Source organism: Cyclopterus lumpus, chromosome 3 (assembly GCF_009769545.1).
Source record: "Cyclopterus lumpus isolate fCycLum1 chromosome 3, fCycLum1.pri, whole genome shotgun sequence".
NCBI classification, from domain to species: Eukaryota; Metazoa; Chordata; class Actinopteri; order Perciformes; family Cyclopteridae; genus Cyclopterus; species Cyclopterus lumpus.
In genome coordinates, this window is record NC_046968.1 from 1,583,755 (window position 1) to 1,610,496 (window position 26,742).

General features: G+C 42.1%; 2 protein-coding genes across 3 annotated transcripts in view; both read left to right on the forward strand.

Moving 5' to 3' along the window:
- The first annotated feature begins 467 nt into the window (after positions 1 to 467).
- Positions 468 to 17,194, forward strand: vps35 (VPS35 retromer complex component). 2 transcript variants are annotated; one of them, XM_034558380.1, is made up of 17 exons: positions 468 to 654; positions 1,413 to 1,511; positions 2,316 to 2,412; positions 3,038 to 3,161; positions 5,218 to 5,400; positions 6,622 to 6,841; positions 8,067 to 8,150; positions 8,275 to 8,384; positions 8,658 to 8,754; positions 9,834 to 9,982; positions 10,080 to 10,287; positions 11,096 to 11,251; positions 11,592 to 11,714; positions 11,804 to 11,983; positions 14,632 to 14,871; positions 14,967 to 15,110; positions 15,841 to 17,194. In XM_034558380.1, the coding sequence occupies exons 1-17, from the start codon at positions 652 to 654 to the stop codon at positions 16,018 to 16,020; spliced, it is 2,397 nt and encodes a 798-aa protein (XP_034414271.1). In that variant the 5' UTR covers positions 468 to 651; the 3' UTR covers positions 16,021 to 17,194. The 2 variants fall into 2 exon arrangements, with proteins under 2 accessions (XP_034414271.1, XP_034414281.1); XM_034558390.1 differs by having other exon boundaries at positions 646 to 836.
- Positions 17,195 to 22,383: 5,189 nt separating this feature from the next.
- The window catches only part of c3h16orf87 (chromosome 3 C16orf87 homolog), a 7,025-nt gene continuing 2,666 nt past the window's right edge, over positions 22,384 to 26,742 (forward strand). Inside the window, exons 1-2 of the mRNA XM_034529103.1 lie at positions 22,384 to 22,652; positions 26,059 to 26,158. Coding sequence (XP_034384994.1) covers positions 22,587 to 22,652; positions 26,059 to 26,158 — 166 coding nt within the window. The 5' untranslated portion in view covers positions 22,384 to 22,586. The remainder of the gene's footprint in view (positions 22,653 to 26,058; positions 26,159 to 26,742) is intronic.

A 26,742-nucleotide genomic window follows, 5' to 3' on the forward strand; every position in this document is an offset into this window, starting at 1 on the left:
AGTAGTCAGAGGAGGACCACCAGTAGTCAGAGAAGTACCACTATGTGTCAGAGGAGTGTGCCCCCTCCCCCTTTTAAATTATAATAAAAAGGATGCTTTATTTTAATTATTTTAGACAATTGTTGTAAATGACTATAACAGTAATAAAGGGTATATTTTGTTCCTTTTTTGTTTCAAAACCAGCAAAATCATACTTTAAAAAAAGAAATGAGAAAAGAAAGTACAATATGGTTGCTCTAAGGAAGTATAGAGGCTCAACTAAAATCATAAAACTGATTCATGGCAGCTGACAACAACAATGGGTGTTCCCAGGAAATGTTGCTCCACACAGCTTGCCAGCTTCTTTATTTTATTTTAATTTATTTTTTATTCAACAATTGCACATTTCATGAAGTGCGACAACATACATTATAATACTGCTTGCCGCTGTCTGACACCTGACTGACGCCGAGCACAATACATACCGTTGAAGTTCTTGTATCTTGTGATGAAGTCTTTAAATATTGTTCTTTCATGTGTTACTCTTAAGATGTGCTGCTCATCCGGGTGGCACCCTAGCCACGCCTGTTCTGTGACGCGGCTGAGCGCACACATAATGTGAGTCACATGACAGGCCAGCCTCTCCGGGTGATCTGACACCTTCTCATAACCATGGTAGGCACCTCTCCAAACAGGACTCTTCTATGCCGCCCGCGGTCCACTCCGGTCAATAGCTCGAGTCAAGAGTGTCCCGGCTCCCTTCCTGAAGAACACCCGTTAGTCTGGGGCCTCACGTCGGACACGGGCTAGCGAGGCTAACCACCCGCAGCCGAGCGCCAGCTAGCAGCTAACGTCAGGTGTTCTACTGAAACGTGTTTTATTCACGTTATTTGGAAAATAATTCGTCACATCCTCCGAGTCCGTGTTATGTGTCGGATGAAATGAGCCAGGAAGTGTGACGTTGCCCTCTGATATCTTGGGCACAACACAGGGGACGGTCTGGAAGCTAGCGCTAGCTGTTGTTAGCATGCCGTTCCTCTTCCGCTCCGAGTGTCATGTTTCACCAAAGCTTGACGTTGTGGCCTCAGCCCGTTTCACTGAAGCAAGTGGTGTCAGCTGGTCCGATATATATATATATATATATATATATATATATATATATATATATATATATATATATATATATATATATATATATATATATATATATATATATATCGGTTTCAGAAAAAGAAGTGTTCTTCGTGTTTGGTCATTTAACTTAGTCCAGTCCATTGGTTGGTCAACTGCCAAGCTAGCTAGATGCTGCAATACACAGGGGCCTGGCCTGGCAGCATTGTGTCCAAAGCTTGATTGTTCAGCACTGTGTACAAAAACTAATGTGTTTTAATGATCTTGAAATAAGTTGTGTTTCCGTTTTCTTGATCTTCCAGCCAACCACACAGCAGTCCCCCCAGGATGAACAGGAGAAGCTTCTTGATGAAGCTGTGCAGGCTGTTAAGGTCCAGTCGTTCCAGATGAAGCGATGCCTGGTAGGGGGATTTCAGTATTTTATAGATACCATTATGGTTATGATTATTGTTTATATATGAGTTTCCTTATCTTAGGCCATTTTGTGTCTTTACCTTGCAAATCCATAATGGAGTCATTTGGTTTGTTTCCCCCAAAGAACAAAGAATTTTAAGGGTCTGTATTTAAAAAGTCCTTCAAAACAACAATGTGTACAATTAGGTTTGAAGACAAAACCTGCCTTAGAGGCCATTCACACATGCATGCTGAAAAGATTGAAGAGCAATAATCTGCTGTTTAGTTTGAATGGACCACTACAGAGGATAATAAAGGAGGGCTCAACTTTATTCAAATGTCCTTTGACACTGCGAGCAACAACCATATGAGAGCCAATCAAGCTTGTTTTGATTCCTTCAGAAACGGACGCACGAGTTTCTTCACCACAAGTGAAGTGACAAACGTCCATCCTACAGAGCCAGCTCAGCTCTCTGTATTGAAACTGTTTCAACAACTGATGGTTGAAAAAGGCAGCAATTCTGTTCTCGGGGAAAGAAATGGTGCAATTGCGCAGCAAAAAAGGAACAATATCCTTATGTGTAGTATGTATCTACGTCAGAAAACAACCTTGTCACAGCAGAGTATGTAAACTGCATGCTCAATGCAACACAGCCACAAAGCTATAGATTTATGAAAGGCCGACTACCGCCTACTACTTCGTATGAGTGAATGTTGAATTTTGGGATTCAGCTGACTGTCCAACATTGGAGGTATAGCTTGTTGTGATTAATTTGTATGCTCATAGCTTAATTCTGTTGTGCGGTCTGCAGGACAAGAACAAGCTGATGGATGCTCTGAAGCACGCCTCTAACATGCTGGGGGAGCTGAGGACCTCCATGCTTTCTCCAAAGAGCTACTATGAGCTATGTATCCTTTACCTTTCTAAGTTATGCATGTTGCAAATTACATAAGGACGGATACAAGGCTATGTATCATACGGCGGTCACAGCTGATAACTTTATCTCAACTGACAGCGTTGTTGTGGAAGCGTAGTGTTCCCCCTGTTTGCACTGCCACGACATTTGCTGCAGTTTGCACTGTTTGTGCTGTTAGCTACAAGCCGCCAGCTCAGGCCTCGCCATGCTGAGACCATTGACACTAATGTAATATGTATCCACTTCTAATAAACCGTTCAGCTATCTAGAAGAGTTCAAGAAATGTTAGTAAATCCTTGTATGCTATCTGTCCTGACATTTTTGTAGTGGTGAATTGAGTTTATTGAAACCAATATATAAAATCACCAGTTTTCTAGTCTAACTACAGTTAGTTGTGTTGTGCATATAGCGGAATTTGCTATGATATTATTGCTGCAAGACATGATTGTCTCTGCCAGCCGTAAGCCTGGAGAGAGGTTCGGTGGTGTTTGTGCGTCCTTGACTGACTGAGTGTACGCTTCTGTTTTGGTCCACAGCTAATCTTTCATTCATACATTCCAATTTTTTATGTGGATGAATCATGGTGGCTTTGCGCTTGTCCCTAACAGTCTTTTCAGATATGGCTATCTCTGACGAACTCCACTACCTTGAAGTTTATCTGACTGATGAGTTTGCCAAAGGACGTAAGGTGGCAGATCTCTATGAGCTGGTCCAGTATGCAGGCAACATCATCCCTAGACTGTGAGTATCACTTTTAAAAGAGTCGATTTGAAGCAATAAATTCCTCAGTTTGGCTATATGGAGTGTGAAAGGTAAATTTTCCTGCTGGGGCAAGGAAGACCACCCAAATACCTTAGCTTATCTCTCTGGGTAGCCAGCAGCGAGCACCATGCTCAAGATGCCGTTCAAAAACAACAATGCTGTATTGTGTAAAGTGACAAAAGAAATCAACAACTTGTATTGCAAACTAGTTACATTTCCAAGCAGATGGAAGCAAGTGCCCACTGAGTTTTAGTTTTTGTCTCCTAATGCTATTGGAAGCTGTTTTGCTGAGTAGATTTAATTTGGGCTTGTATTGTGAAACGTATAAAAGAAGGAAGTGATGCTGAAAAATTACAACAGCCTTTGTTCAGACTACGAAGCCTCCATTCTTAAATGTGAGAAGGAGGCAGGGCCATTGGGAAGGAGGCCAGGCCCAGGCCTGAGGCTGGATGTAGGAAGCAGGAGAGGGAGAGCGGGGATCGAACCGGGAACCTTGTGGTTACGGGACGACCCCTCCCCCCATGAGCTACAGCCGACCCCAAGTAGTTTCAGAAAGTATTCATACCCTTATTTTAATTTGAGGATATGATGTTCTTTTACTAATCTGTACATGATTAACTTTAATACATAGTTTTCAAAATCATTACAAATGTAGTAGCTTTTGAATGGCGACATACATTGCTGACATACATATCCATGAAAGGATAACTATGAGCATTAAGTGCTGATTCTACACTTGAATTTCCATCAGTTCTCATTCTAATGGCACTGAGGGGTTCTGCTTCCACACTAGCCGGTTATTTGAGACCAAGCCACCGAACCGAGGTGGTCCTCCGTCCACCTCCGAGCAGACTGGGGTGCAGTTTGACGTGAAGGCAAACGAGCATATAAATCCATATACCGATCCTGAGTCTGCTCAGGCAGCGATCCTATTGATCCGTCACGTTGTTTAAGGCCAACATGGGTCGTGAGCTCAAGTGCTAATATGTTATTGGCCCATAAGTAAAACAATGTAATTATTGTTCAGAACCAATGATGGAATTTCAGATGATTATCGAGTCCTGCTGTGGAGGAGAGGTGCCACTGCAAGCTCTGCTCTGTATGTGGATTTCTGCCTTTCCTCCTTCTTTGCTCTCCTACCAGTTCCTAAGGGCTGGCCATGTGTCACACACACACACACACACACACACACACACACACACACACACACACACACACACACACACACACACACACACACACACACACACACACACACACACACACACACACACACACACACACACACACACACACACACACACACACACACACACACACACACACACCAGAGAGATGGAAATGGACTTGATGTTATATAGAAGATGCTTGTCATCATCACAAAACTAAAATGTGTCAGACAGTGGAGCACGTAATCCAACAGCTGTTAAACAAGCAGAACAGGATCTTAAACGTCTTGAACCGCTCACTGGCCCTCTTCCTCTACAGCCGTTCTACTTCACGGTGCTTAATGCTCAGAGCAAACTGTTATGAAGGAGCACTAACTCTTTATTATCTTTGTATCTGAACGTTTATTGTAAACGGTGGAGGCCAAAACAGCATGTAACGTTGTTTTTGTAGAACAATATTCCCATTGGTCCACAGCATAAAAAGCTCACATGAAAGAACGAACAGAATTAATACAAAACAAACTCTACACAAAAAGGTCAAATCAAGCCACTTAAGACATTTTACATAAAAGAAACAAGCAACCAACAGCACATTACATCAAAAACAAACAAAAAATAGCAGTGGTGCGTTCACATTATTTTTTTTTAAATTTGCTAAAATATTGACACTTTTTCATTATGGGATATCGAGTGTGGATTTGACAAATTCATCCATTTGTTGCAACTACAACACAAAATCGTGTCTGAAAAAAGTGAAGGGAGTCCTTCTGAAGCCGCCGTAGTTGTCGTCATACAGACTTTTGTTGTGTTGGAGTTTATACTTTAAAGTATTGACAGATATGAGTCTTTCCCCCTTGTATCCCCAGCTATCTGCTGATCACAGTGGGTGTGGTGTACGTCCGCTCCTTCCCCCAGTCTCGGAAGGACATTCTGAAGGACCTGGTTGAGATGTGTCGTGGTGTCCAGCACCCACTCAGGGGCCTCTTCCTCAGAAACTACCTGTTGCAGTGCACCCGCAACATACTGCCAGATGATGGAGAGCAGCCAGAGTAAGACCAGCCCTTTGTCCTCTTTGTGTCTCTGATCCGCTGCACTTTTCTGAGCTTTTCCGAGACGCCACCATCAGAATTCACTCTGAAGTTACGGTCACTTCAGGTGTGAGCATGAAAGGGGAGCGAGGTCACAGGAACGTGTGGAATGACTAGAATATGGGTTTCACTAAAAGTATGTGAACATGTATGGAGTGAAAAATATTTCCCAAAATCTCAAGTTTCTAGAAAAAAAAGTGCTATATACAAATCTATGGAGGGTCCACAATAATACCGTCAGTCCATTCCCCTCGAGGTTCTCTAGTACAGGGTTCCTTGTTCTGATTAGGGCGCATTGACTGAACCCAACTCTAAGGTCATCAGCTCTCTGAGCCACATCTCATGCTTTCCATGTGCACCTGAAGGCCTCGTTGTACCGCTACAACAGGAGGAAATAAAGTACTAAAGTTCATATAGACATTTAGAACATAATATTAGCTACATTACAATACATTTGAGATCTTGATGGGCTACTAAAGCATATGGTTGACATAAGCAAATATTAGACATTTTGAAGTATTATAATCAAAATAATTAATAAAAGGAAGGAGATTACTTTAACTGCAATTATTTTGCAAAAAGAATCAAATTCATATTTAGTATGTCATCATTTTCCAAGTTTCAAACGTAGCTCAACCATGTCATGTGATGTATGGCTTACAGTGACTTTTTATCTTACGGTCGCAATTCGATTAGTTTTGTGACTTTTTTCAGCACTGACTGCTGTCATAAATATATAATACATTTTAGTCAATGGGGAACAAACTGTTAAACACCAAAAGATCCACTAGATGGCAGGAGGGTTCTTTAAAGCAGCAGAGTTGAGGTGGTCCACCTTTTAGGGACAGTAGATGGCCCCACTTTGAGAAACAGACGGGGACAAAGCAATGCACCACTGTGGATGGGGGCACCAGGCAAACTTATATTGGCCACCTAAAATAGTATTTATGTTTTGAAGTGTACGGAATATTTTGACCAATTCCTCTTCCTGTCAGACACAAAGCAAACTGAAGTGAAACATATCTCAGCCACCGAACAGTAGAGCTAGCTTTCACTTTCCCGTTGGAATGCGTTCTTTGTGTCCGTGTTCCAACCATACCGATGGTGTAGCTGCCACAATGGACCCCAGACTGACTATTTGATGCGCTCCCCTTTTCTAAACGTGTTGCATTTACTCCACAGGGGAACAGAGGAGATGACCGGTGACATCAACGACTCGATCGACTTTGTCCTCCTGAATTTTGCGGAAATGAACAAGTTATGGGTTCGAATGCAGCATCAGGGTCACAGCCGAGACCGAGAGAAGAGAGAAAAGGAACGACAAGAACTTAGGATTCTGGTGGGAACCAACCTAGTCCGCCTCAGCCAGCTGGAGGGTGTCAACGTGGATAAGTACAAACAGGTATGTTTGCGTGTGTCTGTTGTTTCCAATAAGTCATTTCAATTTTTTTTAAAGTCTTTAAATAAATGATTAAAATACATATTCTGTAGTCTATGCCCACATAGGCATGCAATAAAATGCAGCAGAATAAGACGTGGTCAAAGCAGACCACACAGAAGTATTAACGTATGAACTGGTTCCGTTAGCATAACACATGCTAATGTACTAGCTAACGCTAGCTTTAGTAAGGTACATCTGTGATTAACATTGAAAGCCATTCACTGTATTAATTGAGATGCTCATTTTGGCTAGCAAAAAACGAGCCATGTACAGGGAGTGCAGAAGGCTATACCTGCTCATTAGTGCTGTAACATTACATAGATAAAGTGATCAGTTGTAATTCAGTTTGGTGAATCGGAAAAATCTGTACAACAGTGTGTTTATGGTTACATAGATCTATCTTAATTTCACAAGATTGATGCATTTAACTTTTAAAATGCACGGTAGCTGAATCATGGCCTCCACCGAGACATGACTCGGATCTGTATATTAAAAACATTTGTACATCTATATTATGACTCGACAGACGAAACCGTGTGCGTGCGTGCGTGCGTGCGTGCGTGCGTGCGTGCGTGCGTGCGTGTGCGTGTGCGTGTGCGTGTGCGCGCGTGTGTGTGCGTGTGTGTGTGTGTGTTTTAAGATGAGGCTCCACTGGGCTTGTAAAACAGGCTCTTGAACAGCCACAGTACAAGTAATGGTCCGTATACACTTGTGTTTAGAATAATAAGTGCACTTAAAAGGACTTGTGATAGATATTGCAGTTACTAATTCTTGCATTTACACACACACACATTTGTCATATGATTTTTGTAGATGTTCTAAATGCGTGTACATTTTGCTTGCCTTGTGAAACTAAAACACCATTTGAGTGTCATGCTGTCCTACTCCTGACCCATCTGTACATGCTGGGTTGAGTGCATTGACTCGACGGCAGCCAGAATCTTAACTTCTTTCATGGGCCAATGGATACAATGAAGGTCAATTATCTCTTCTGATTGGTTACTGTCTGACTCAAACTGCAGCACACCAAATGGCTTCTTCCAGGATTAGCTTGCTTCATACAAACGTTTCACAACAACAACAATTCTGACAGTTGATTCTGGCTTGTTTCTGCTTTTCCCTCTTAAGTGTTTTATTTGTTTACGGACATTCTGTAGAATTATTTATCAATGTGTTCCCCCCACAGATTGTTCTTTCTGGAGTGCTTGAACAGGTTGTGAACTGCAGAGACCCGTTGGCTCAGGAGTATCTAATGGAGTGCATCATTCAGGTAGAACAAATGTATATACACACACACACACACACACACACACACACACACACACTGTCTGTAAATACATTTTTAAAACGGAGGTTAAGTTAAGCTCCTAACTAAAATAGTCTTGTCTCGTAAGGTTTTCCCAGATGAGTTCCACCTTCAGACCCTTAACCCTTTCCTCCGTTCCTGTGCTGAGCTCCATCAGCACGTCAATGTCAAGAACATCATCATTGCCCTCATTGACAGGTACACTTTGATTCACTGTACCAAAGCTAATGGGAATAACTCATGACTTCTGGGAGAAGTTGTAGTAGTTTTTTTTCACAGGAAAAAAAGGACAAAACCCTCTGCAACATTTTTAAGTGTGACGAGGATTGATGGATAGTATAATAAAGTGGTTGTACATTTAATTAACAACTCGACCAGTAGATTTAATGGAAAGTTACTCTTTCCAGAAGAATGAACAAGACGACCTTTTGTGGTTGATTTAGATGTTCTCATTTCTGTCTTGTTTTTCAGACTCGCTCTCTTTGCCCATCGAGAAGACGGCCCTGGCATCCCAGCTGAGATTAAACTGTTTGACATCTTCTCTCAGCAAGTGGCCACTGTCATTCAAGTAGGTTGAAGTCATCAGTCTGTACCCGTCATGTTCAAATCTTGTCCCATTCACGCAAGATTTATTTCTCAGGGTTACTTATTTTGATGACTTCAGGAGTGCATATCTGCATTTCCTTCCCCAACTTTACTTCGATTCCCTGCTCAATTTGTGTGTAAATGTCAAAGCAGCGCTGTGCCTAGATTAGACCTTGTGCCATTGCCATACCACTTCTTACTCGGCTTATCTATATGAATATGAATCGAGTTTTGTCACTTCATTCAGAAAGGTGCGTCTGGCCACACGAGTCATGTGACTAGTTTGTTTCTCGTGTCCTCTGTTTCCAGAACAATGAACCCACGGATTCACAACTCAAAGACAGAATTATGCAAACGCTTTGTTACTCAATCATCATTAAATGTCAGGCAGGTAAAAATAATGGATCAGTGAAAAACAAGGAAAATAAAAAGGACGTGGCTCATCTTATATTTCATGTCCACCATATTGTTTTCCCAGCAGCCATCATCTTAAACAGTGCACATTCTTTTATTCAAACACTGGCTTATGTATGAAGGGAGATATGGGTTTTTATTACGCAAACAAAGAAAGATGTTTTGAGAGCAAATTTCTCGTTTGTAAGTAAATGAATTGTTATTTTTGCAACGACATGGAGGGCCGCTGTGTTGACATGCAGCGTAAGCCCCGCCCACTACGTCCAAACTCAGTTCTGAGCTTTTCGTTTTGAGAGCGAACAAAATGAACAATTAATCTACTTACAAATGAGAAATTTGCTCTCAAAACATCTTTTTTTGTTTGCGTAATGAAAACCCATATCTACCTTCATACTTACGTTTCAGATGCATGGTTTTTGTGTGCACACATCTGGTCTCTATAGCCCATTTATGATTCATGTGTACATGTCATGACTGGTATTTGTTAAGAGGGAGTCCTTACATGACATAAGCTCACCAAAGTTTCATATAGTACCTTTAATAAGTAATTGATACGCCGTCTTATCCCTTTCAAACTACGGGGACTTTACACCTGAAACAAACGTTGGATTGACCGCGCTGACGTTTTCTTTCTGTTTCTTCCTGCAGTCTCGCCAGGACATGCCATCAGAGGACGTGGTCTCTCTTCAGGTCTCTCTCATTAACTTAGCAATGAAATGCTACCCAGACCGTGTTGACTATGTAGACAAAGTCCTGGAGAGCACTGTGGATATCTTCAACAAGCTCAACTTGGAACAGTAAGTTGTGTGCTCTCTCTCTCTCTCCTCTCTCTCTCTCTCTCACTCTCTCACTCACTCTCTCTCAAATATGTATAATTGTGTTTCCCGTCCCCAGCATAGCGACCAGCAGCGCGGTGTCAAAGGAGCTTACCCGACTGTTGAAGATCCCAGTGGATACCTACAACAACATCCTGACGGTGCTGCAGCTCAAGCACTTCCCACCGCTCTTCGAGTACTTTGACTACGAGTCGCGCAAGAGCATGAGCTGCTACGTGCTGAGCAACACGTTGGACTACAACACCACCATTCTGGCACAGGAACAGGTCCGATTCTTAACCCCCACTTCAGCAGGACATTAATCGTTGGTTTGAAGTCAGCCCTGCTCCACACCCGTGCACCACCCTGACCCCTGAAATTAACTACATTTAAGCCAAGATAATAGTTTATGCAGGAGTAAATGAGTCCAACCTTAGATAATGATGGTGTATGTTTAGACTTTTGAAAGTAGTGTCAGATTTCACCCTGTGACAGCACCCCCACACCACGAGATGGGGTGTCCTAAATGATGAGGCGGATCAGATGTCCTGCTTGGGCTTTCTTGCCAACTGTAACTATTTCCCTTGTGGTTCAGTAGGCCCAGCACACCATGATGGAACTAAAGCTACATTCAGGAAACTGCTAATGTTGCCTGAATTAGATACTACTGCCATGTTTCTATCGTTCACTAATAAAAGGGCAGTGATTAGGGATTCCCCCCCAAAACCCGGTTCCAAAGGACTAGAACCCGGAGTTAACGGTTCTGCTATCGCTGCTTTAGAGGAAATGGCGACGTCACAAACCTCTGTCTCCCTGCTGGTCTTGAGCTTTACTCTGACACGCACGTGAGACTCACATGATGTCAGAGGAGACAAAGATCCAAGGTGTTTCTCCATGGGACTCCAGTAGATGTCTGTCATTAAAAGCCTCACATGTAAGAGAGGAATCGGCAGCAGTGGATCACAACATGTGTGTAACCCTATTACTGCAGGATATTTGACTCTGACTCATACCTCATCACACAGCCAAAAGCAGCAAGGAAATCTGTAGGAAAGTACATCGAATCCAAACTCTCTCCCTCCCTGGTTTCTCTAGGTGGACTCCATCTTGACCTTGGTATCCACACTGATTCAGGACCAGCCAGACCAACCAGCTGATGATCCTGACCCTGAGGATTTTGCTGAGGAGCAGAGCCTCGTGGGTCGTTTCATCCATCTGCTCCACTCTGAAGATCCCGATCAGCAATATCTTGTGAGTCCTTTCCTCAACATTAAATGAGCATGCCAGAGAATAAACTACATGTATACACCCTAGCCTGTTACTGCTGTGCATACTTCTGCAGACTGTTTGTTTTTAAATCATTCTGAAGTGTTTCCCTTTTTAAAAAGTCAATTCAGACTTGGACTGTAATTTAGGGCTGGCTATCGATACTGAAGTAACCCAGTACCAAGTAGTATCCAAACTTCTCCAGTCCAACGATCCTTTTTGTGACCAGATAGAGAAAAAAAAGCACTTAAGACATGTTTCTGTAACTGACTTTTTGATGGACACCTTTGCTGTTGTTAACGTTAACTCTCTGATTTGTGGTCAGATTCTGAACACAGCCCGGAAACATTTTGGGGCAGGTGGAAACCTCCGGATTCGCTACACACTCCCTCCCCTGGTGTTCGCTGCCTACCAACTGGCCTTCAGATACAAGGAAAACTCTTCATCGGTGCGCAAAGATCCGTTTTCACTCATCACACCAGCTGCATGTCTAGTTTTGTCCATGCTTTTTAAATGTGCCCAAATGTGTCTCCCCAGGATGACAAGTGGGAGAAGAAGTGTCAAAAGATCTTCTCCTTTGCCCACCAGACCATCAGTGCTCTCATCAAGGCTGAGCTTGCTGAGCTGCCTCTTCGACTCTTCCTGCAGGGGGCGCTGGCGGCAGGCGAGATTGGCTTTGAGAACCACGAGACTGTAGCTTATGAGTTCATGTCACAGGTACGATGTTTAATTCAACCGTCGGGCCTTTGAATCTCTTGTTCAGGCGACACCGTGAACGCAGCACGTCTTTGGTCCTCATCAGATTGACCCAAATACAGCTGTGAAAGCCAGACCAGTTAGCCTGCCTAAACAATATGATCATACATGTGTTCCAGCTGGCCTCTTAGTCATGTTCAAGTCAAAAGTTAATGTAAAGATAGGTTGGAAAGCTACAGGTGGTGTCGACCCCCAGAACCACATGATGTACAGTAGACCAGTGGCTCTCAACCGTTCTTCAGCCAAGTACAGAATACACAGCGCTGTGCCATCAGTGTCTGATGTGATATAGAATATATAACGTTTTGTTCATGAACTTAAAACTATTGTATTGAGTATTTATTAAATAACTATTTTTAAAGGATCTTTGAATGGATGCTAATTTAAAATATGTTTTACAAATCTCCCGTACTGCTTTGGGTGCCTTCACGTACCCCCATTTGAGAACCACTGCAGTAGATGATGAACAAAACGACACGGAAAGGTCCCCTGGATGTTTTTATTTGTTTACTGTCCACATTTAAAAGATTGAGACAATAGTCAGGAAACGAGGAAATATCTTTCAACCAATTATTAGTTGGCTTCAGCCGATAGTGTGGAGGACAGCTACAGAGAGAGGCGCCGGGATTCAGTTAAGCTTCACAAAGCGGGCTTTTATGATGAATATCATGATTTGATATTTGACGCTCAACCTTGGGCCTTTATCGCTTCTTTAAAAGGGATGTGCCTGGGATGGGCTTGCCTCTCCTCCTTTGTCATGTCACCCTTTAGCCGCTTCTTATTTGCTCTGTCACTTGAACCACTTCTAAGAACATCCATCTATCTTTCCATAACTTTCAATGACACCACTCATAAGATGTCCTTATTTGCTGACGACATTTTGTTATGTCGACAAAGCCCCTGCTTCCATTCCTCATATTCTAAGTACCTTTGCAGAATATAGTTAGTTCCCTGTCAAGTTATCAAATTAATTTGACCAAATCAACTCTTTTACCATTAAATCAACATTTAGTTCCTTACCGTCTAATATTCCCATTGTTAAACATTTCAAATACCTTGGAATTGGACTCTTCAAATCCCTAATTACAATCATCTGAAAAAACTTATAAATGTATTGAATCCCTTATCTCCACCACCTAATTATTGAAATGAACTTCAAACCTTAATTTCCAAGTTCATATGGAGTGGGAAACAACCACGAGTTAAGATGTCCACACTACAAAGGCATACAACTAAAAGGTGATCTTTCAGTACCAACCTTTAGATATTATTTTTGGTCTTTTGTTTTGACACCAATATTAATCTGGTTGAATCCAGATGTATTGGTATCTTGGAAACCAATTGAAGAAAATACTGGTTTATTCTAACAATCTAAGCTCTCACTTGTCCCAATTATATCTTTTGTACTATCAGCGTGGCGTATGGCTGAAAAAGAAACCAAAACAAAGCTCAAATGGCATCTCGACACCCTTAATTTTTACCGGTGGGGTCACAATGTCTTCATGGCCAAGCAAAAAGATACATAAACCAGCATATCTTTAATGATCATCCACCATGACATGGCTCATCATTTGTTCTATGCCTACAACTAAGATCATCGCTTAAAGCATATTATGGGGTATCCTTTGGGATCACATCACTTGCACTCTGTTTTGAATACACAAGGCCAAACCAAGGGATTGGTATCCAAACTGTACTCATTATTCTCTGTATGTTCTTACAAACCCTCACATACTGAACAGGTCTGGGCCAAAGACCTCAAACACATGACAGAATATGCTGCTGGACTGGGATTATATTTGGTGTTATAACGGTATAACTGAAACCTCTAAAAACCCAACAATCAGCAGATTCACCTAAATGTTTTACATTAAACCTATTACACACCGAGCAACAGTTTGTAATGAAAATAATCACATCACCAATATGTACCCTTTGTACAGGAGGACTTGTGGGCTCTTTCATACACATGTTTTGGTTTTGTGAAGACGTAACTCTTTTCTGGAAAATGGTTTCTTTCCTTTTGACGAAGAACTATGTAATTCATGCACTCCTGCTGTGCTGCTTCTAAATGATTTTTCCACACTGGAATGATCACAAACCCCAAAAACGCATCTTATTAACCGGCCTGACAGCCGCAAAGAACATGCAGCGATGCGCTGGAGTCCCCCTCATGCGGTCCGGAAGGCCCAGTGTGAGCCAGCTGTCTTGATGTTGTGAACATGGAACTTCCAATAGCCAGAACACATGCTGCTAAAGAAAAAACTATAGCTCATGGGGATGAGCTGCTCCCCGTAACCACAAGGTAGCCGGTTCCATCCCCGCTCTCCCCATAGTTCATGTTGAAGTGTCCTTGAGCAAGTGTCCTTGAGCAAGACCCTGACCCCCCCCCCCCGGGTGCTTCACTGCAGCCCACTGCTCCTTAATAACTAAGGATGGGTCAATTACATTTGATGTAATTGTATCATAATACATTCCTTGCAGTAATGTAACAAATTGGGCAACTCACCAAGACAAAAGCAATAAAAAAAGACAACGGTGGTGAATATTGTAAACATGAAACTGTTTGACATCCTTTGTCTCATTGGCATTGTTCTCTCCCTCCCCAGGCCTTCTCTCTGTATGAGGATGAGATCAGTGACTCTAAAGCCCAGCTGGCTGCCATCACACTGATCATCGGTACCTTTGAGCGAATGCGATGTTTCAGCGAGGAAAACCACGAGCCGCTGAGGACTCAGTGTGCGCTGGCCGCCTCCAAGCTGCTGAAGAAGCCTGACCAGTGCCGCGCTGTCAGCATCTGTGCCCATCTCTTTTGGTCGGGTCGCAGCACCGACAAGAGCGGTGATGAGGTGTGTTGGAATTCTATCTGCAAACATCTTTTCGTGCGAGAAGGAAACCAAGTGTGCCAGTATGCTCACCGTGAGCTGTCATTGTTCATTCTTAGATTCGTGATGGCAAGCGGGTGATGGAGTGTTTAAAGAAAGCCCTGAAGATTGCCAACCAGTGTATGGACCCATCGCTGCAAGTCCAGCTCTTCATTGAAATCCTCAACAGATACGTCTGCTTCTATGAGAGGGAAAACGATGCGGTAGGAGACCCCGCTCCTACCTTTTGTGTTTGCATGCTCTTAGGTAACCAGGTTACCCTCTGCAATAAGCCGTCTTCTGAACTGCCATGTAAATGAGAAACCTGCTCCCTGTATTGGTGACTTCTCCTGGCCAGAGCCGATGTGACATGTGTACATGACTGGCCTTCACATTGGCCTTTCACAGGGAGTCATGTGCAGGACAACGCTATCCCACAGGGAAAGCATCGCTGTGGCAGTGAGACGGACATCCTCGTGTTCAACATGATGAGGTTTAGGGCGAGATCTAAACTAGTCCATGCTGGTGCAGCTCTATGAACCAGAGAGAGTAATTGATTTGGATGCTTTAGGTGTACACACGGATTCAGATCACCAGTGTTTATATCCCCGTGTGCTAGCTTGCATTCTTAACTTATGTAGTTGGCGCATTGCTCTGTGGGGTTACTGCCACACAGTATCGGCTGAACTGAGACCTTGTCAGCAGGAATGTCTAGGTGGACTCCACCGCTTCTTTACACCGCCTCCAAAAGTCTAAATATGGTGATTTTCAGGGTTTGACTTATTGTAACATTGAGTTTTGTTATTCGAATCAGCATGGGCACGTAAGTCTTCCAACATCAACATCATTAACCTTCACAACACGCAGACGGTTGCTTCCATGTGATGTGAATGCAGTAGATGTCCCACTCCAAACAGGAAGTCTGACACTGTCCCTCATCCTCCACCCCTCCAGGTGACTGTGCAGGTATTAAACCAACTTATCCAGAAGATCAGGGAAGATCTTCCCAACCTGGAGGCAAGTGAGGAAACGGAGCAGATCAACAAACACTTCCACAACACACTGGAGCATCTTCGCCTGCAGAGAGAATCCCCCGAGTCCGAGGGCCCCGCCTATGAGGGCCTGGTCCTTTAAGACGGTTGCAGGTTGGAAGGAAGTCCATCCTTGGATGTGTCACTATATTATAAATATACAACAGCACACACAATATCACATCCTGTAGGCCAGAGATTTAAGAAAATGTCAAGAGCTCAAAGAACTCACTTTCATTTTATTATTCTAATTATTGTTAATGTTCATGATCAGTTCCTCTTCACGGTCCCTCACTAGCGGATCTGTATTCTGCAGCAGGTTGGAGATGTTACATTTTAAGAAGCATGTGCCAGCAGCACTGCACTAAGTTTCAGTGTTCACTTGTGGCAAGTCATGGGCATCCATATTCCTTAATGAATTCCTGCTTGGCTGATTTGTCTTTAACCTTTATGATTTTATGGTCACATTAGACTTACTAGCTGACCGAGGTCACATCTTTCCATATGGAGAAGTGAGTGTATAACGGCTACAGAATCTAGTCGTGGTGTTCCAGCTGTATTGCGAGCTAGCTTCCACCCTTAATAATCATCTGTGACTCTGCTGTTCTTTAGGAAGGCGTTGTTGTTGTTGTTGTTGTTGGGGCCGACTGAAGCATAAGCAAACTCTGGCCCCACAGGAAACGAGCAAACTATGTTGTTCCCCTCAAACCAGTGGCGTCTTTTCATCTTTAGCATGATCCTTAATTACTCTGCTATGCCAACTGGGCTGCAAATAATTGACAAATTATTAACAAATAAAACTCAAATTGTCATATTAAATATAAAATCTGATTAGTGTCTCCATCCCACTATGGGCTCTTTAGTTGATGTATTAGTTTATTTCTAGACTTCTCTCCCATGGGTGGACCATTCAGAACTGCAGCATGTGTGCATGCGTCAGTGTGCTTGTTCTAGAAGGTGTTCAGTGTCCTCTGTGGACCACCAACTGCAATGTGACCGTCATGATCAATGAAGTCCTGTTGCTTGGTGACTGTCGTTTCGCATTAATCTGTGGCTGGGGGGCTGGGGGGGGTGCAGTGGTTCCTCAGGATTGTATGCTAGTTGACGAGTTTCCATACAGAGTACCTATGATGAACATGTTTGCTGCAGCAGCTGTCAATGTCTGCTGATTTCTCTTACTTTGCTATTATTGTTGATCTGTTGACACATTTATTTCCTCTTTTTAAATCTGTGTAAACCTACTTGTAAATCAAATAAAGATTAAATAGCAATTATTATTGTCATTTGCTGAAATAAAATGAATATTAACAATACATATTTTCATTTTGCTAATTTTGCACAGATCCCCGCTCAGACACTTGACCGCTATGGAAAGACATTACAACTCTTCTTAGTGCAACGATGCCTCCACCGACTTGTTATGGCATCGATGTAAGATTTGAATGAGCGTTAGCAGTCTGTCAGAAGAGCCAGTGAGATAGACTCTAGGTGGCCTAGCATACAAATCGGTGACATTTCATCCCGTGTCGGATGCATGTCTCCCAAATCCAGAAACAAAGACAAGTGAACACCCACAACCCACTGTTGGCCTTGGTCACACACAATACAACATACAAATAGATGGAGGAAATGAACGGAGCGGTCAGGGGGTTGGTCTATATTAGTGTTGCTGTAGTTGGTATCGGGGGCTCTGTGGAGCACCATGCACTGCATGAGGCCATGCCTTACTGATTATGAGTGAACCAGGCCGAGAATGTCAGTCCATTGACTGTCTGACATATCAGTCACCAAGTCACACTCCCAGGAGTCCTTGCGGAGGGTTGGATTCAGTCAATTTGGCTATAAATAAAAGAATGCTGCAGCTCATGTATTACGAAAAGAGATCACATTACTCCTGTAGTAGCTGCTCTGCACTGGCTCCCTACCTACAAAGCCTTGGTTGGTGATGCACTAGAGAGCTTATAGTACCACATTACCCCACTAGAGAGCTCATAGTACCATGTTACCCCACTAGAGAGTTTATAGTACCACATTACCCACTAGAGAGCTTATAGTACCATGTTACCCCACTAGAGAGTTTATAGTACCATGTTACCCCACTAGAGAGTTTATAGTACCATGTTACCCCACTAGAGAGTTTATAGTACCATGTTACCCCACTAGAGAGTTTATAGTACCATGTTACCCCACTAGAGAGCTTATAGTACCACGTTACCCCACTAGAGAGTTTATAGTACCATGTTACCCCACTAGAGAGCTTATAGTACCACGTTACCCCACTAGAGAGTTTATAGTACCATGTTACCCCACTAGAGAGTTTATAGTACCATGTTACCCCACTAGAGAGTTTATAGTACCATGTTACCCCACTAGAGAGTTTATAGTACCATGTTACCCCACTAGAGAGTTTATAGTACCATGTTACCCCACTAGAGAGCTCATAGTATCATGTTACCCCACTAGAGAGTTTATAGTACCATGTTACCCCACTAGAGAGTTTATAGTACCATGTTACCCCACTAGAGAGCTCATAGTATCATGTTACCCCACTAGAGAGCTTATAGTACCATGTTACCCCACTAGAGAGAGTATAGTACCATGTTACCCCACTAGAGAGTTTATAGTACCATGTTACCCCACTAGAGAGAGTATAGTACCACGTTACCCCACTAGAGAGAGTATAGTACCATGTTACCCCACTAGAGAGTTTATAGTACCATGTTACCCCACTAGAGAGCTCATAGTACCATGTTACCCCACTAGAGAGCTCATAGTACCATGTTACCCCACTAGAGAGCTCATAGTACCACGTTACCCCACTAGAGAGAGTATAGTACCATGTTACCCCACTAGAGAGTTTATAGTATCATGTTACCCCACTAGAGAGAGTATAGTAACACGTTACCCCACTAGAGAGTTTATAGTACCATGTTACCCCACTAGAGAGCTCATAGTACCATGTTACCCCACTAGAGAGCTTATAGTACCATGTTACCCCACTAGAGAGCTCATAGTACCATGTTACCCCACTAGAGAGTTCATAGTACCATGTTACCCCACTAGAGAGTGTATAGTACCACGTTACCCCACTAGAGAGCTCATAGTACCATGTTACCCCACTAGAGAGTGTATAGTACCATGTTACCCCACTAGAGAGCTCATAGTACCATGTTACCCCACTAGAGAGTGTATAGTACCACGTTACCCCACTAGAGAGCTCATAGTACCATGTTACCCCACTAGAGAGCTCATAGTACCATGTTACCCCACTAGAGAGTTTATAGTACATTGTTACCCCACTAGAGAGTGTATAGTACCATGTTACCCCACTAGAGAGAGTATAGTACCATGTTACCCCACTAGAGAGTTTATAGTACCATGTTACCCCACTAGAGAGAGTATAGTACCACGTTACCCCACTAGAGAGAGTATAGTACCATGTTACCCCACTAGAGAGAGTATAGTACCATGTTACCCCACTAGAGAGTTTATAGTACCATGTTACCCCACTAGAGAGAGTATAGTACCATGTTACCCCACTAGAGAGTTTATAGTACCATGTTACCCCACTAGAGAGCTCATAGTACCATGTTACCCCACTAGAGAGTTTATAGTACCATGTTACCCCACTAGAGAGAGTATAGTACCACGTTACCCCACTAGAGAGTTTATAGTACATTGTTACCCCACTAGAGAGTTTATAGTACCATGTTACCCCACTAGAGAGAGTATAGTACCATGTTACCCCACTAGAGAGCTTATAGTACCATGTTACCCCACTAGAGAGCTTATAGTACCATGTTACCCCACTAGAGAGCTCATAGTACCATGTTACCCCACTAGAGAGTTTATAGTACCATGTTACCCCACTAGAGAGAGTATAGTACCACGTTACCCCACTAGAGAGTTTATAGTACATTGTTACCCCACTAGAGAGTTTATAGTACCATGTTACCCCACTAGAGAGAGTATAGTACCACGTTACCCCACTAGAGAGTTTATAGTACATTGTTACCCCACTAGAGAGAGTATAGTACCATGTTACCCCACTAGAGAGTTTATAGTACATTGTTACCCCACTGCTCCACTACTCCTCTGATGATCTCCTGTCCATCCCACATAGGACCAAGCACCGGACGTGGGGTGACAGAGCCTTCTCCATATCTGCCCCCTCCCTCTGGAACTCTCTCCCCAAACTCATCCGAGACTGCACTAATCTTTCCTCATTCAAATCACAAATCAAAACCCACCTGTTCAGAACTGCTTTTAATGTGTGATTGTTTGATTTTGTTTTTGTTTTCTTATCAGGGTCCGAGCGACTCAAAGTCCCTATTTATTTGTTTTATTTGTTTGACCTGTATTTTAGCTATTCTTATTTATTTATTTTTAGCTTTTAGGATGTTTTAATTATGTGAAGTGTCTTTGAGTATTATGAAAAGCGCTATATAAATTAAATGCATTATTATTATTATTATTATTATGTTACCCCACTAGAGAGCTCATTCAATTCAGTTTATTTTGTATAATCCAGAATCACAAATTACAGAGGGCTTTACAATCTGTATGACATCCCTGACCTTTGACCTCACATCGAATCAGGAAAAACTCCCCAAAAAATAACCTTTCACAGAGAAAAAAGGGAAGAAACCTTCAGGAGAGCAACAGAGGAGGATTCGGCATCTGCGTGTGCGTGTGTGTGTGTGTGTGTGTGTGTGTGTGTGTGTGTGTGTGTGTGTGTTCGCGTAAAAACACGAGACCCTGTTTGCAGACTGAATCAAACAATGGTTCTCGTTTACACTGGCACTGCTTGCTAACCAGGTGTGTGTATGTATGTGCACATACAGTGTGTGTGTGTGTGTGTGTGTGTGTGTGTGTGCGTGTGTGTGCGTGGAGAGTTCTTGTAGTCATCAAAGTCTCCGGTGCAGTGCCTTGCTCATCTGTCAGCTTGCACTAATTGCCAGTGTTCTCCTTGATCCGCAATTAATTAACATGCTCATAGCCTTATTCCCTTCCTGCATATTTCGGTGAAAATGTAGCAAAAACAGCAATTATTTTTATAAGAGAGAGGATCCCTCTCCCCGGATGGACAGAAGAATAGATGTCATGTGTACAGAATGAACAGAGTTACAATACATTCAATGAATATGACAATGTATGAATGAATAGTAGGTCAGAAATTATTCTTAGTACCATATTACTCCACTAGATAGATAGATAGATAGATAGCGCTTATTATCTATTACCCCACTAGAGAGCTGCGCTCACTAAATGCGGGGCTACTTGTGGTTCCTAGAGTCCTAAAAAGTAGGATGGGAGCCAGAGCCTTCAGTTATCAAGCTCCTCTTTTATGGAACCAGCTTCCACTTTCAGTCCGGGAGGCAGACACAGTCACCTCATTCAAGAATAGACTTAAGACTTTCCTCTTTAATAGTGCTTATAGTTAGGGCTGAATCAGGTTTATAGTTAGGGCTGGTTCACATTTATAGTTAGTCCTGTATACATTAATGTCCTATCATTGCACATTATCAACTCCACTTCTCCCCGGAGTCTTTGTGCTTTCTCTCCTCACAGGCATCCTGGATTTATCTGGACCCTGGTCCTGCCCAACACCTACTGCTATTTATCATTATTATTAGTTGCGTTGCTATTAGTATTGCCAATACGATTACTGTTTTTATTATAATTATTCTACTATATCCACTGATAGTTATTTTTGGTAACTTTTTCATCATGACTACTACATTATATGAATAATTTCTGTCATATTCATTGAACTTGTTGTAATTATGTTATGCTGTTCATTCTGGTCACATGACATCTATTCTTCTGTCCATCCTGAGAGGGATCCTCCTCTGTTGCTCTACAGAAGGTTTCTTCACTTTTTCCCTTAAAGGTATTTTTGTGGGGGAGTTGTTCCTGTTCTGATATGAGGGTCAAAGGTCAGAGGATGTTGTGTACAGATTGTAAAGCCCTCTGAGGTAAATTTTAGATTTGTGATTTTGGACTACACAAAATAAATGAAATTGAATTGAAATATACCAACCGCTTGTGATCCAAGTTAAGGTTGAGAAATTGTTTAGATAGATGAAAAGACCCCCACTTCATATAGGTCTAAGAGCAGTTTGACCACTGCGGAAAGTGACGTCAGGTTTGTTCTGAATTTGAGCCAAATCTGTGTTCTTTGACATTTTTGGAGCCACTATGGGAAGCTGAAAGTAAATTTAAAAAAGTACGATGATATCTCGTTATGAACCCAACATGGGCAGGAGCAGAAGCTCTTTAATGTCCCATAAGTAATGGCGGTGAATCGGAAGCACTAGGCCCCCTTCAGACTGGTGTTGATGAAGAATTGATCTCCGATGTGTCTCAACATCATATCCCGGACGCGTGCTCTGCGTCTTAAGGCCGACGAGAACCAGCGGAAAGTCCCCGACATCTACCATTTCCCCATGTTACTTGAATGCAACACACCAGCAGATATACTCTCCCTGCGCATGCGCCCATTGTTCGGGTTTCCAGTTGACTGTAATGTGTGCTTCTAAAGGGTGTGTTGTCGTTTAGCCACATCGCGGTGTGTTTCTTTATGCTCGTGTACTCGGAGCTCATCGCCTGCCGTCCATGCATCGCAAAGAGAAGCTGTAGCTACCGTACAGCCGGAGGCAACGGACTATGTCTGCAAATAAAACAAAGAAAGTCAAAATGGCTACGAAATCCTGTCCTGAATGCGACCAACAGGTGAGGGAAATACTTGTTTCAGTTGTGAGCCCTGTCGCCAGCGACCCGGTGTCATGTCCGTGCTGTCGGCTGCTGACACCGTTTCCCGGTTGAGCAAGTTACCGTCCGAGGCTGCTGCTCTGTTCCGTGTGCTCCGACACGTCGTTCCCCTGGTTCTGTGTTTGGTCACGTCTTGTGGTCCTCGTGGAGCATTAGTGGCTCTCCCGATAACAGTGAGCAGCCTCCGGCCCCTCCCGAGTCCTATCACGGCGTCCTGGAGTCCGGGTGGAACGTTGTGTGTTCTGGACGACGTGAGGGAACACACACACGTGAAAAACTATTAGTTAAATAATAATAGCGACTCATTTTCAATTTTCTGTTTCATACGGTTCTCACAACGTTCTTTTCTGTTTCATAAGGTTCTCACAACGTTCTTTTCTGTTTCATAAGGTTCTCACAACGTTCTTTTCTGTTTCATACGGTTCTCACAACGTTCTTTTCTGTTTCATAAGGTTCTCACAACGTTCTTTTCTGTTTCATAAGGTTCTCACAATGTTCTTTTCTGTTTCATAAGGTTCTCACAACGTTCTTTTTCTGTTTCATAAGGTTCTCACAACGTTCTTTTCTGTTTCATAAGGTTCTCACAATGTTCTTTTTCTGTTTCATACGGTTCTCACAACGTTCTTTTCTGTTTCATAAGGTTCTCACAACGTTCTTTTTCTGTTTCATAAGGTTCTCACAACGTTATTTTCTGTTTCATAAGGTTCTCACAACGTTCTTTTCTGTTTCATAAGGTTCTCACAACGTTCTTTTCTGTTTCATAAGGTTCTCACAACGTTATTTTCTGTTTCATAAGGTTCTCACAATGTTCTTTTCTGTTTCATAAGGTTCTCACAATGTTCTTTTTCTGTTTCATACGGTTCTCACAATGTTCTTTTTCTGTTTCATAAGGTTCTCACAATGTTGTTTTCTGTTTCATAAGGTTCTCACAATGTTATTTTCTGTTTCATAAGGTTCTCACAATGTTCTTTTCTGTTTCATAAGGTTCTCACAATGTTCTTTTTCTGTTTCATACGGTTCTCACAATGTTCTTTTTCTGTTTCATAAGGTTCTCACAACGTTCTTTTCTGTTTCATAAGGTTCTCACAACGTTCTTTTGTTTCATAAGGTTCTCACAATGTTTTCTGTTTTCATAAGGTTCTCACAATGTTGTTTTCTGTTTCTCACAACGTTGTTTTCTGTTTTCATAAGGTTCTCACAATGTTGTTTTCTGTTTCTCACAACGTTGTTTTCTGTTTCATAAGGTTCTCACAATGTTGTTTTCTGTTTCTCACAATGTTGTTTTCTGTTTCATAAGGTTCTCACAATGTTGTTTTCTGTTTTCATAAGGTTCTCACAACGTTGTTTTCTGTTTCTCACAACGTTGTTTTCTGTTTCATAAGTTTCTCACAATGTTGTTTTCTGTTTCATAAGGTTCTCACAATGTTGTTTTCTGTTTCATAAGGTTCTCACAATGTTGTTTTCTGTTTTCATAAGGTTCTCACAATGTTGTTTTCTGTTTCTCACAATGTTGTTTTCTGTTTCTCACAACGTTGTTTTCTGTTTCATAAGTTTCTCACAATGTTGTTTTCTGTTTCTCACAACGTTGTTTTCTGTTTCTCACAACGTTGTTTTCTGTTTTCATAAGGTTCTCACAATGTTGTTTTCTGTTTTCATAAGGTTCTCACAATGTTGTTTTCTGTTTTCATAAGGTTCTCACAATGTTGTTTTCTGTTTCATAAGTTTCTCACAATGTTGTTTTCGGTTTCTCACAATGTTGTTTTCTGTTTTCATAAGGTTCTCACAATGTTGTTTTCATAAGGTTCTCACAATGTTGTTTTCTGTTTTCATAAGGTTCTCACAACGTTGTTTTCTGTTTCACAAGTTTCTCACAATGTTGTTTTCTGTTTCATAAGGTTCTCACAATGTTATTTTCTGTTTCATAAGTTTCTCACAATGTTGTTTTCTGTTTTCATAAGTTTCTCGCTACGTTATTTTCCTACGTTGAAGGAATGTTGTTTGGAACGTTCTTGGAACAATGTTTTCAGAACGTTCTCTTGATTTCATATCTTTTCCTGAATTTTGTTCTCGAAACAAGCATGTTTTGTTCTTTGCATGTTGTATCCCTAACATTCTCGGAACCTTGAAGTCGTAACGTTTTCTAAATGTTTTTTCCAGAACGGTTGGGAAACGTTGTTTTCTAAATGTTCTCGGAAGGTTCTTTTCCGTAACGTACTCTTAACGTTGTTTTTTCAATCTTGTTGTGGATTGCTTTCAGGATGTTCTCTGACCGTTGTATTTCTAACATTCTCAGAACCTTGTCTTCCTAACATTTTCTGAATGTTGTTTTCATGAGGTTCTCGGAACATGTTTTCAAAACTTTGTTTCGCTAATATTTTGGGAATAAATACATCGGAAGGTTGTATCCAGAACGTTCTCAAAAGGTTGTTTTCCAGGACGTACTCTGAAAATAGTTTGGGATTGTTCTCAGAATACATTATATCCTTGGTATTCTCAAAACCCTCTCAGGATGTTGTGTCGCTAACATTATGGGCATGTTGTCTTCAGAATGTTCTTTGGATGTTGTATATAACTCTTTTACGTCTTGCCAGCTTCAATGACCAATCCTGTGTGCAACCTCTGCTGCTGGGTTCCCTCCCAACCTCCTTTAGGAGGTTCATCATGAGTCCAATGGGTTCTCACCTCTATAGAGTCTTTCTAATCTTCCGAATACTCAAAGCCTTTACAATCTGTCAGCATTCACTCGAGGGCTGAAACGATCCCTCCGGTAACTTAAAATTGATGCTAATTTGTTGCCTCAAAGCTTTGTTTAGCCACATTATGCTATGCTATGCTATACATGTCTAAACTAGGGGTGCAAAAGATCGCAAAAATGTTCCTGTTTTGAGGGGAATAAAGGGAGCAAATAGAGTTTTGAGATGGCAGATTGTATACAAGGCTCCAGACTATTGTTTTGAGCTACCCCGAAGTCAGTGTGAACCATCCCTATAACTTGACTATATTATATTCATCGACAGTAGTTATTTGCATGAAAACACAATGCAAATGGTTGAGAAAAAAAGATTGTATTTTTATTGATTAAAATAACCATTGATTGTTAAACTGGATCTGTACGAAACGCAACTGATGTTCAATCCATTACACCACCAAACATTTGTGTAAGACAGGGAACACACATTGTGACTACTTTTAAATGATGGCTCATAGTCCACATTGACGATTCAATCATTCAATCTGATTTTATTCTTTGAGCTTTTCTGTTGTGCTATGCTTTGATCAAAGCTCATATTTCCAATCCCCCTTCCCCCTACGGCCTAACCCGTAGCAGTGATTTAATCATCTGTGTTTCCTGTTTGATTCTCTCTAGATTCCAGTTGCGTGCAAGTCCTGTCCATGTGGTTATGTGTTTATTAGCAGAAAACTTCTAAATGCCAAATTAAACGAGCGCTCTTCTCCAGCTATAGCAGGTAAGGTTCAGCCTGATATTGTTTGACCTTGTGTTTTAATGTTCCTTTGATTCTCCTTGTGTTGAGCAAAGAAATGGTAATTATATGACATTGTTCAGGGTTATTTACTTTGTAAAATATGTCCATCTGCCATGGATTTCTGAATACACAGCATAGAGAACCTGCTGTGGTGCCTCTACAGGGCCGTAGACCAGGGTTTTTAAAATGGGTAAGGTCTAGAATGTTGATCTTCAGATGGATACTAGTAAGCAGGGGCTCTGAGGGTCCTCCCCCAGGATTATTTTTGCGTCAAACACTAACAATTCATCAACATCTGACAAAGAATGTGGGGGTTGGATTAACTTTGAGACATCACCAACCAGCAAGACCTGCCAGACCATAAGCCACCAAACTGCCCCAGAGAGGAGAGGGAAGCTAAGCTAACCCAGCTAGGACCTGAGGCTACGCCACTACCCAGCATGCTCCTGGCTATCTGATGCCTGGTCGTAGAAAAATGAGATGGATGAAAGCAGCGGGAGGTCGGTGACTGTTGAGCCCACGTCTTCACAGACCTGGATTCTTCGTGGTCCAGTATCACGCAGGAC

Excerpts from the sequence above, each read along its gene's own strand:
- vps35 (XM_034558380.1), top strand. Across the intron at positions 3,162-5,217 it reads GGCAACATCATCCCTAGACT|CTATCTGCTGATCACAGTGG; the intron begins GTGAGTATCACT and ends TTGTATCCCCAG. Across the intron at positions 11,252-11,591 it reads ATCCCGATCAGCAATATCTT|ATTCTGAACACAGCCCGGAA; the intron begins GTGAGTCCTTTC and ends ATTTGTGGTCAG.